Source organism: Mya arenaria, chromosome 13 (genome assembly GCF_026914265.1).
Source record: "Mya arenaria isolate MELC-2E11 chromosome 13, ASM2691426v1".
Lineage (NCBI taxonomy): Eukaryota > Metazoa > Mollusca > Bivalvia > Myida > Myidae > Mya > Mya arenaria.
The window spans coordinates 54477542-54489724 of NC_069134.1; the positions used below are offsets into that span (position 1 = coordinate 54477542).

Sequence of the window (12183 nt, forward strand, 5' to 3'; positions counted from 1 at the left end):
CGGTCACTGGGACAAAACAAATGTATCAAATTGTATCGGTATATTCATTTTCATTCTGATTTTAAAAGCCAAAAAAATATTTACTATTCTTGTCGACGTATTGACGCCAAACAAATCGACAGCAGTTTATTGGGTGTTCGAATTGTTTATATAGGGTGTGTAAAGTGTAAAGGACAAATTCTAAGGCTTGTAAAATGTCTTATATTTCAGTCGAACAACGTTAAAGATAAATGGGCGAATTGCGGTAATATTTATGATGCATCGGAAGTGAGGTCAGATCGGTTTCTCTCACAGTAGAATACTGCTCTTGCAAACAACCTAGTGAAAACAAAGCAACTAAAATTGAAATGACTTACTTATCAGGTTTCTTTCTCAAATATGCAATAAATGAAGCATAAGAATATAATTTTTCGTTTCCGTGTAATATCGCGTTATATTTCACCGAGAGAACACTAAAACAATATTAAACAAGTGGCGTAGCTACGAATGAAATATTTACTTTTGATTTTCACGAGGTGAAATAAATTCGGATCTTACAATGAAACGATTTATATTTAATAACAGTTTATTGTGGGGGTTTTCCGTAAAGCGCACAAATTATATGCTAACGTAACGTTATTCCGGAAGTGACGTCGATGTTGTTGTTTTTACAGTTATATGCGTGCTGACATATGGATTGATATAAAAGTTGGCTAATATTTCAAAACAGAAAAAAAACATTTTGAATTGTTCATTAACTGTTGAAACAGTGAAATATTATTGTTATTTCATCAATAAATCTCAATGAATCACCGCAAAGCATATAATAAAGCACTGATTTACAACGTTATCATATTGTTGAAAGCAAAGGAAATGATAATTGAACTTATTTGCAATCCTTCAGGCCTGGTCAGTTTCATATGGCATGAAGCTTCAACAAAAACACTTTTGAGCCCTGAAACATAATATATTTTGATGTTTGTCCAGCGAACTGTTCTCTTATCATTAGTGATATTCCTTTGTTTCCTTGTAAACGTTATCATGATAATGTCACGTAGCGCCAGTCTTTTTATTATTTGTGTAAAGTACTCAGTCATCCCCCTTGATGTTTAAATAGAATATTGTAAATCTGTTTTCGTTTGCAGCTCTCAAACGAAGGTGTGTTTCGAAGTGGTCCTTAGGCGTTGGTTGCTTGCGTAAATGTAGACCTGGTTATTTTGGACAGTTTTGCGAGGAAACTTGTTCAAAAGACTGCTTAAATAGGACATGTAATATTTCAAGTGGAATTTGTAAGGACTGTTCACGAACGTATTTAGAAGGTTGTACACTAGAATGTGGACAAGGATGTCGAGAAAAAGACGGTTTCCCTCAGTGTGACAGACAAACTGGCAAATGCTTGAATGGCTGTGTTTTAAATCACTACGGAAATTATTGCAACGTTTTATGCAGAAACTGCAAAAGAAATTCCTCAGTTGTCCTATGCGATAGTAACGGTGTATGTCTTTATGGTTGTGAGAACGGTTTTTGGGACGAGAAGTGCAACTCCAAATGCAGTGCCAACTGTAAAAGTGACGCATATGAAAACCGGTGTAATTCATCCACCGGGGAATGTTTAAACGGCTGTACTCGTGGATGGAGTGGTTTATTCTGTTGGGGTAAGATTTATGTTGAAAATGTCAACCCCTTTTCAATAAAAGAGTAAGGGATGCATTTGAAAGAGTCTTTTGTGCCGGATTATTTTTTTTATTTGTAACTTAAAATATAAATATATATCAAAGTGCATCCACATTTGTATTAAAACTCAATACCGTTCATCAAGTTGGCTTTAAAATTAAAATAAAAATGTTTATTATGAATATCAAATAGTGTGCTTAATTTTAATAATGTTATAACTAACCGACCCTCTGTAATATCAACATTTATGCTAAATAATGATACCCGGTGATCCTGCAAGATCATTTAAATGTATGTGCTTACTCATTATATATTTCAATCAATTGACATCAAATGTACAAAACTTGCAGATTATATAGTCGCTCTTTAGTTTAACATAGGGACTTTAACCACATATTTTGCAATATTTACTGGCCGAATATTCTTTTTTGTAGTATTTTTGGTGTTTACTGTTTAGCATTTTCTTTTTCTGCACACATCATCCATTCAAATACTACTAAACAATTATTAGATCAACAGACATCTTTAGATTCGCATACTTGTAGGTCGAATATCTAAAATGTGTTCAAGAAATAGTGACCTGTTCAAGTTCAGGTTATGTTTATATCGCGTGCTGATCAATTTCTTTTTGTTATAGTACCCTTTTTATTTTATGTTTTTAGATGTGAGCAGTTTGCAAGCTACGTCTACAAAATTGACCGATAAAGAGAACGTCAACTCCTTAAATACAACTTTGATAGCCATATCAGCTATGTTCACTGTAGTTGTCGTTGTTGGCGGGATTATCTGCTACGTATGGGGTCGAAAAAGGTAAGGATCGAAGGAAACAAAGTAGCAAATACATTTTTGTATAACTAAATATTCTGAAGTATTCATAAGTAGCAAAGTATCCTTCAGATAAACATCTTTAGATTGAAAGTGGGAGTCAGACCAATTTTTGATATGTAATGGTACACTCTGCTTATGAAGGATACTGATGGTATTACTAGATATGTTTTGGAATACACGAACTAATTCTGAAATATTCATTACTGACAGCTTTCATGTACACACGTTTGGATTGAAAAAGGGACTTAGACCGTTATTTGATATGTAACAGTATACTCTCCTACTGCAGGATAATGAAACATTTTTACGCTTGCATTTTATTAAAACAATATTAAGTATATATTTTGCACTGGTTAAAATAATTGTTTAAATTATATCATCATATTGCAAGTTATTTGGTTCTACATGTTGTTCAGTTAATTTTTTTAAAGGAAAACTATGTAGGTATTGTCGAATTGTTGGATGAGGTTGCAAATGTACGTAATATGAAATAGCTTTTATATTTATTCTGTTATGGTGCGAACATGCTTCCCTTTGTTTGAATACGCAGGTTTATCCGTCAGCAGAATGAACGCATTGAGCCAGGACAAGTATTTCCAGTTGGCGTTCCACCAAGGCAACAGCAATCCGGGTATCGTGAACGGCAAAACTCTAACGTGTATGCCGACATCCACGAGGGTACATATTCATGTTATCCATTTATTTAATATCGCATTAAACACAATGTTAATTAGTGTGCTTATCGCTCACAAATGTTTTAATCTTATTACGCTTGTGCAATTTTTAATAATAATAATAATAATAATAAGTAATGTATAAAAAAGAATATCATTTGTAATAATTGATTGTTTTGTTGTTGCCGTAAAGACGGCTTTCTGAAATTCAAGGACATTTATGAAACAATCAAAAGTATGATTATGTTTTTATGATTCTGACTGCATATATTTGCAAGATACTACTGACTTACGAATGGATTAAAGTGTTTTGAACTTACTTGTTTCAATTAATATAGATACCATGGAAGAAAGTCATTACATCTGTGAGCAAGACAATATGAACGAAGTAAATCCCAGACGTAGCGTCGTAGAATCTGATAGCAGCATTGAATTGAACGCTGCCAGAAAAAGCAAAAAGGAGGAAGGACTATTTGGTGATTTAGGACAATTTCAAGTGGATTATATTCATGCTATTGCAAGGGAAGAATGTGATAACGAATTAGGTCAACTCACTATGGAGTCTCCACTATAAAAGATTTATAAAGAACTAGTCGGGGAAATATTTTGTGAAAATAATAAAAACTTGAATATCACCCAACTGTTTCCTTAATCTCAACACAAAGCAAAAGTGGATGATCAAACAGGCAGTAAACGGTCATAGCAAACGAAACTAAAACAAAACGACGCTTTCGTATGAAGCTTACGCATGATTTAAATTGGCGTTTTGATATATTAGTTATGTCCCAGAGAGTGATATAATTGTTTATAGCAATGACTGGCCGTCCATCCATCCGTTCTTTATAACCCATGTCTCGGCCAAAAGTCAGATATTATTTTTGAGGTTTTCTCCAGAATTATAAAACATTATGGAAGGCTGTCCTGCATAACATTCAGGTCGTCATCTAAAAAAGTAAAGCACATACTTTTAGGTCAATGTTGCATGATAATATTGACATACATATACATTTCTTATTCAAATAATGACATTTAAAATTCACATAATTTAAAAGTATATTGGAAAGTGTGTCGAGCATAATTTTTTTTCTTTCAGTTTAAATGTAAATATCATAAATATCAAAGTAAGGTTTATATTTTTATTTTTGTAATTAATAATCAATATTTGAACCATTGTGCGGTTGTAGCCATATAGACTAGTTCATTCCTCCAGTAGACTCGTGTTTCAGCGAACTCTAGTTTTACTGACCGTTCTAGGGCGGTATTTTTTCATTCATCCGTAAGGCTATTTTGATGCATATATAATCGGTTTGTGGTGTTTTTTTGTACGTTTGTATGTGGTGTATGTATGTTTTTACATCAAGTCCAGTATTGTTTAAACACTTGCCTTTTGCCTCTTAATTTTATATTATGTATTTGACTTTTTGATTATTGGACTCATTCCTGTAATCTCTTTCCATTTTATTTTAATGTGCTATTTGAAAAATGAATTGATTTAACGGAATTATTAATTAAACGCGAATTCAAAATATAATGTCTTTTAGATGTATTGCTGATATATAATAATTTTTAGTTCTATGTATTGTAAATGTGACTAATGAATAATTGAATGGCTATGTATAAACGCGTATTGGAACTAGAGTGCCTGTTAGAAGCATTGATGTGATATACTTCTTTGTAGCATTTAGGCTGTAGGCCGCAGGATTTTATACCGCAAATCGAAATCAGATAGCGTCAGATTTGCTTTTGACAGGATATGCTAAATAATTGCCGGGGATTCAAAATGAGACATGTAGTGTTATATGGTTAAAAAGCTGCCAAATATTAAGATACCACTTTATTTAAATACGTTAATATAACTGCAACGTTTATGTGAATTCGATAGCAAACCAAAGAATCTGAAATAATTGTAGGTGATGAACCGAGGGAATGAATATTTATAATAGATAATAACGCAAAAAATGGAAATGTGTTGACTAAAAGACCCTATCTTATATTACCTACTGCAAATATTAAAAAAGTCCTTAACCAATATGGGGTTTCACTTTATTAACTTTACATTATAAATAAACTTGCGAGATGAAAGCAATCAATATGCATATAAATCATATTACAATTAGGTTGATCAGTAACTATTAAATTAGCTAATTTTATTAAAATATCATCAATTTTCATTACGCATTCTTAAGTTATGACAGGGACTTATCGGTTTCAGTTTAGAGACACTTAAAATATATTTTTGGATTCGATTTTTCTTTGCCTGTGAATAAATTGTAAAACGAAAAATCACGCTTGTTGCGCTTACAGCCTTTCAACGCTTTTAGGGCTTTTTACATATGCGATAGAAAATAATTCTACGTTACTTACATGTGATAGTTACAAAAAACATATATCAGTATATGGAATTTTATTTATATAGTATATAATCTATGTGTTTAATTTGCATAAAATGTCCATTGATTCAACTGTAAAGTAATAAATGTATCCCGATATTTTGTAAATAAGTCTTGAAATATATTGATTCTTTATTTTCCGGATTAGGAACTCATATTACCCGAAATACACATTCATTTACATATAGAAAGGTAAATCAATAAGGTCACATTGTCGGTGCTTTTTCAAATCCTAAGGTGATACTGCTACTATATTTAAGCGAAGTTATGAAATACATTTTTTCACGTTCGGCAAAAGACGCATTACCACGCGTGAACACATTAATGTAACTACTTCTTATATGACAAACAATACGAAGGGATATTAGGTAGTTTCATCCTGTCTCTATGAAAAAGACACCGATGTATGTGAGATGATACTGATTTGTGGTGAGACTCGTTTTTACCATAAAACAGATCAATGTTAAAATATAGCTATAGGTTTATGTTTTTTATTGTAAAATAAAACATTTGCGTCGATAAATACATAAAACACATTGGCAGGAATTTAGTCTCGTATAAATAAGTAAATGAGCATTCTTTTAAACGCTGACATTTATAAGGAAGTATATTTCTGAAAGCAAAAAGCTATGGTACATATAAACTGCCTGTTTCATTTAATTATGAAGAATCTACAGAGATAAGATTTCAAACAAAGAAAGAATAGCCACTTATAAAATAAATAAAAACGTGACACGACCGGGAAAGTAAATGCCCTATTGTTGATTGATAGATATGTTTCACATAGTCTTGCAGCTGTCAAGAACAATGACATACAATAAGAAACAAACACAACTATGAAAACGACATTGGCCAACACAATGATTCTATGATTTTAAGAATATTTGTAGGTTGTTGTTAGGGAAACAATTGCATATCTATAGGCAACAAAAATACTTGTTTTCAATGGAAAAGCATTTTACCAAAAATGAAAACAAAATAATTCAAACGATTCATTCATGTATGTTTATGTCACAGCTTTACAGTTCTGGCACTACTTTCAAGCGTATTATTTAGAGTTTAATACATGGCGGAGCCGGGCGGTTGCGTGATAATTGGATCGAGTGTCTCATAACGGCCCAAAACATAATCTTGGGACGTTATAATCACGAGGGCAAAATATCAAGCACCGGCCTGGTTCCGCAATATATCAACCTCTTTAATGCATATGATGTTTTCTTTTATAAGTTAACTTTACTATTTTTAAAGTTGACATATACTCCAAATGTATTCATATTGCCTTCATGTTTGACTACGGTGAGCAAAACCAGTTAAATTTGGTTTTGAGAGTAAGGCTGGGTAAAAGGCAAAAAACATTCTGCTGCCAAATCGTTTTCTCAATTAAAATTGAATAAAGTGAGGTGCAAGACAGTCATTCCTTCTTAGTTGCCTTATAGTTACTTCATATAAATGCTCCTTCTCTATTTATATTGAAAAATTAAGTTAGCGTTTTAGCAATTATTTCTTTTGTCTTTTATCACTAAGATATTTATTCAATCTTTTTTTAAAGAATAAAGCTCATCGGCCATAATTTTTCTAACGAGCATTTTTATGTTGAAATTTAAGATAAGTATTACATGCTTTTTCATTATTATAGAATACTTCATTATACTTGTTTATAGTCGTTATTTTCCGAAAGCTAGTAAGTTAACATTTATTATCCATTTGGATATGCACATATCCAATAAATCCATGAAAGCAAGTCTTAATTTGTGAATTACAGTTATCGTATGAATAACATTTATTTCATCACCGATACATATAGGCTCTAATAGCTGATTTATGTAGATATTTGTCTTATCAATGGACAAATCTAATTGCCTATGACTTCAAAACAGCTACAAAGACACTTTATTAGGGCCTCACGGAGTATTCCTCAGTTATGATCAAGGACATTGTGAATCACCCACCGAAAACTATATACGCTGTTTTTATTGACCGTCTAAATTAGATATATCTCACAATAATCAATCGCATTTATAGCTTGATTATTTTTTCCACTTTCGAACCTCTTCTACAGTAAAACCCAATTTAAAGGGAATTAAAGTTCATATTTATGATTATATACGTACAATTAAGAAGTTATGACAGTAATATATAAATTTATGATTCAGGGAATATCAATGGACACAATTGAAGATAACCTGATTTCGCGTTCCACATCACCTCTGGAACTTGCATGCAATCTAAAACAGAGGCAATATCTACAACTGCGTCAGATTCGCGATTATTTATTAATTCATCAGAAGTCTTATGATTTAAGATGCACTAAATATTACTTATTGTTTATAAAAATTACTTGTTAACATTCTGTACTTCTTCTTTACTTCCTGGTATGCTCAGTCATATGTCTAAAATTTAATCGAACAGGTAAGAATTATTGTCACGAATTTCTTTAAATTATGTTTATTTTGTGATAAACTTTACTTCTTTTGATTACTACTTATTGAATTAAAAAAGTACTTTTCTACAATAAGACATGCAATATTAAAGCTCCTTATTGAATGAAAAAAGTACGTGAATAAGACCTTGCAATATTATATAAGATTCGGTGTTTGTTTCCAATATTTACTGATTGCTCTTTAACAATACAGGAGTAGGTTTCAGGATCCGTTACAAACACATCGATTAAGTAAAAACTGAAGAAAAAAAAACACGTTTTAACTACAAATCATTCACTTCAACTATCCTTCATCAGGTGACAAAAGAAATTGCATTGTATCACGGCTAAATATCATCAACAAATTTAGAAAAAAGTGTTTTATTTTTTCATGACAAATTTGAAGTTTACACATTAATTATAGTCCCTTCTATTGTTTTGTTACATTGTATTGTTTATGTAAATGTTACTTACATTTGGACAAGAGGTCTTTGGAAGCACATAATACAAAAATGAATAATAATATGAAAAATTGACAACAATAAAAGGTTCCTGGCAGTGTTGTTATAACTGAAGTTAAACATACAAAGAAATGTGAAACATGCATAAGTACATTAAGAAAAACAGCTCAGTGAAAGGTGCGAATCATCATGTGCCTTATCGACGGTAAATATGAACATTGATGATGAGGGTGGTCAAGTGGTTAAGGTTTACACCTTTCACCCATGTGGTTATTGGTTCGATTCCAACCGAGAAACATTCTAATGGTCTCTTAAAATGGTTAGCAGTACTGGTTTCTTCACAGGCAACAGACTAGAGCGCGATACTATAGGCTTTCGGTTTTCGACACTACCGAGCTGAAATACTAATAAATCTTATATTGAATCAAAACATTTCCCACTTAATGTCAATTGATATTTTTTTTAACACATTAAAGACGCAAACTGTCTCCATTTATGTTTGAATATAGACTGTTGTGTATATCTACAATATTTGCTTAAGATGATATTTTGTAACGAAACTCATGTTATTGCTTAATTTAAATTATAAATCTGATTAAGCCCCCATTCGTATTATTTGAAAAAAAACAACATGAGTTAGTTATAATTCAAGTCTGAGCTCAAAACAAAGGTAAGATTCGGGTGTGAAACTTGCCCCAAGTCTTTAAATCTTCAAATAAAGGGGGTTAATTAATTACATTCACTTCAGGACCTGCATTTAAACACGGACGAAAAATATAGGGAAGAGAATCCCTTTGGAGTAATTCTTGCATAGTCGTCTCAAGTTTGCTGTGGAAATCAGCTTTTTTCAGTGAACGGATTGCGTTTGATCTGCGCGTTCATAGCAATATTATAGTCAGAAGTTTTAGGCCTAACAAGACCGGTGAAAGTGTATTCGTCACAATGGCTTGGATACAGTTTTGCCTCATTGTAAGTCTTTTTCAATAAATCCTACAATTCAAATTATTATTTTACGTTGGCACATTGATTATCTTGCAATACCGTCAAATTTTGTTTTCATCCATTTTGTACTGAAATAACTATGCATTTATATATATATATATATATCTTTCGAAGCTTGAGGTGAAGATTGTTTTTGATGGTTTTTTTGCGGTCAAATGGACTTTATGTAACACTGAAATCGTCTTTATCTTCTATTGTGACCTTAAAACAGTCAATGAGTCAATTAAGGAAAATGTATTATCATTACATGCTACATGTTATTAATCAATTATTCCGCTCTCATATCTTCAAGACTGATACATGTCCTAAACTGGCGAATGAAAGCATCGTATATCCGGCACCTGCTCCATTTTTTTCCAAACAAAAACTCACTCAAATACCTAAATGCTAGAAAGGTTCGGATGACCTAAATAGAATTAATAAAATAAACACGAATGTGCAATATCATTGACACAAACTGGTCTCAATTAGAACATTATGAAATTCATTTTACCAGTGACGTTACTTTTCTTATTTATTTTTTGTTTTAAATTTTAAAGCGAGTTTATCATTCATACGTGTTCCTAGATTCTTATTTCAATACAACCAACAACGACATTAAACCGTATATGAAGAAATTAATCAAATCGTGTTTATAAGTTTTCAATAGTACATTATTACCAAACGTAAGTGACAAAGTCCATGCATCGTCAAATATCGTCAAATATGTTAAAATTGTGTCCTCAAAGGACGTTAGATTTTTTCAGCCTATTTTGTCTGATAAAAATCTTAAGAATATACCAGTTATGCTAAACTGATATGTTGTTCTAGATCATTTTCATCCAATAAATGGTATAGACGTCGATTAACACATTGCTACAGTACCAATAAACACTCCCAATTGTTGTACCAGCGTTACTTGTTTATCAAATATTTTGTATTTAAACGTAGATTGTGCCACACGCGATCTAATACACCTTATGAAACGTAAAAATTGTTTGTTTGTTTTTATAAAAATTGTCGATCTATCTAGTGGGAATGTTTCTCATATAATGAATTTACATATTTTTTTTTATTCTGAACGGTTTCAGTAATAAACATATAAATGCTATTTAATACGGTCAAATAGTTGTCATGATTTATTATGTTTGCCTATTTCTATTACCCGTTCTTATTCATAATTTCTCACAGAATTTTCTATCAGCTTGTGATCCATAATATATGTATGGGTCTTAATATGTATATGCATGACTCGAACAAAGCGTTATCAATACCATTGTTATTTACATCAATATTGTAATGGATGTGTAAGTGGATTTTCGGTTTATATATAATACACTCAAATTATTTTCTGTTTTAGGCATTTCTACTTCCATGGATCGACTCTGATTCAGGTAAATGAAATTGACTTATGACTTTTTTAAGCTTATCTTTGCACGGAGTGATCAATGGTGAGTTATTATGAGTGTTCAAAATCCCTTTATAGAGATGTGGCTGAGAGGAGGGGGCTAATTTTCGTTTTAACTTGTATGAAAACCTTCGCGTGAGAAACCTCTTGCCAATTTCAAAATATATTCACAGAAATACTCCTTAACTTGATATTTCACTAGTGAAATATACTTCATTGTACATAACTTAAGAGTAAAGGCCAGTCTGAGTGGTCTTTTATGTTTTGCTGTTGTTGTTTTTTCTTCTATTTTTTACGTAGAAGCAATGCCATCTATACAAAAATAGATAAGTAGGAAGGTTGTGTATATGTTTTACTTGCTTCATTTTATTAAATGTCACTTCATGTAGTTACTATCTGTGCAGACTTTAGGGACATTGACCGCTTAGTATGCAGAAAGTTAAGATTGTTTTTACACTGTAGCCATGGATACACATAAAGGTACCATTACAATCTTATATAGCGAATGATCGTGTTTGTGTACTTATGTTAACGCATAATATTATTTCACAACTTTGGTATTCTCGATGCAACCATTTACTTTATCATTGCAGACATGTATGCGTGCCATAAACGATACAAGTTCTTCTGTAACACGTCGCGGGAGTACATCCACAAGTTTTCTTTATGTAACGGATATATAGGGGATATTATGATAGGACGCTTTTCTGGTGACCTGTATCACGTCGAGTTCGGTGTGTAAACACGTATCCAACGGGACCGCAGGTCGGGACGGATACATGTTTACTCAAAAAGTGACAAAAATCAATGCTGTTATTATAAGTCTACACACCGAATTCTTACTATTGAAGCGACTGTGTCGCTGATTAAAACTTTTTAAACTTCAACCGCCAAAGTAATGGACACACTAATGAGTGAATACTAATGACGTCACTCAGTTATGACATTGATCTTATTAATGATTTACTTGATTTAAATATATTTGAATATGTAGTTTTGTTGTTTATAAGTGGAACCTTTGTAAATCAGTTGATAATTGAGTCATGTTTCAAGTTTTGTTTTATTGTAATTAAAAAGGTTTTTTTATGTCGGACTACATGTATTTCCTTTCTTGTGAATATACATCCTAATAGCACACAAAGATAAATATTTGCGCAAGGACACGAGAATATGTATTGAATAAACTTTGACCTAGAGTTCGACTGTAAATGCGGTTTGTTATAAAAACAATATAAAATGAGTTTTTATTTTGTATCAAACTTGTCATTTGAAAACGATAAAAACTCGAAAGAGCCTCGTTTTTATAGTTTTGAAATGTTATTTTTTAATGAACTCGATACAAAATAAACACTCATTTGATACCCTATAT

General features: G+C 31.8%; 1 protein-coding gene and 1 long non-coding RNA gene across 2 annotated transcripts in view; both read left to right on the top strand.

Annotated features, from left to right (window-relative positions):
• LOC128215386 (low-density lipoprotein receptor-related protein 1-like) overlaps window positions 1-3739 on the top strand; it is an 8821-nt gene extending 5082 nt beyond the window's left edge. The window contains exons 4-7 of the mRNA XM_052922073.1: window positions 1125-1634; window positions 2316-2463; window positions 3032-3159; window positions 3494-3739. Of these exons, the coding sequence (XP_052778033.1) occupies window positions 1125-1634; window positions 2316-2463; window positions 3032-3159; window positions 3494-3729 (1022 nt within the window). The 3' untranslated portion in view covers window positions 3730-3739. The remainder of the gene's footprint in view (window positions 1-1124; window positions 1635-2315; window positions 2464-3031; window positions 3160-3493) is intronic.
• Window positions 3740-9255: 5516 nt separating this feature from the next.
• LOC128214997 (uncharacterized) lies at window positions 9256-11908 on the top strand. The gene is made up of 3 exons (XR_008258021.1): window positions 9256-9394; window positions 10767-10800; window positions 11408-11908. It is a non-coding gene; the product is annotated as an uncharacterized LOC128214997 (long non-coding RNA).
• Window positions 11909-12183: the final 275 nt, after the last annotated feature.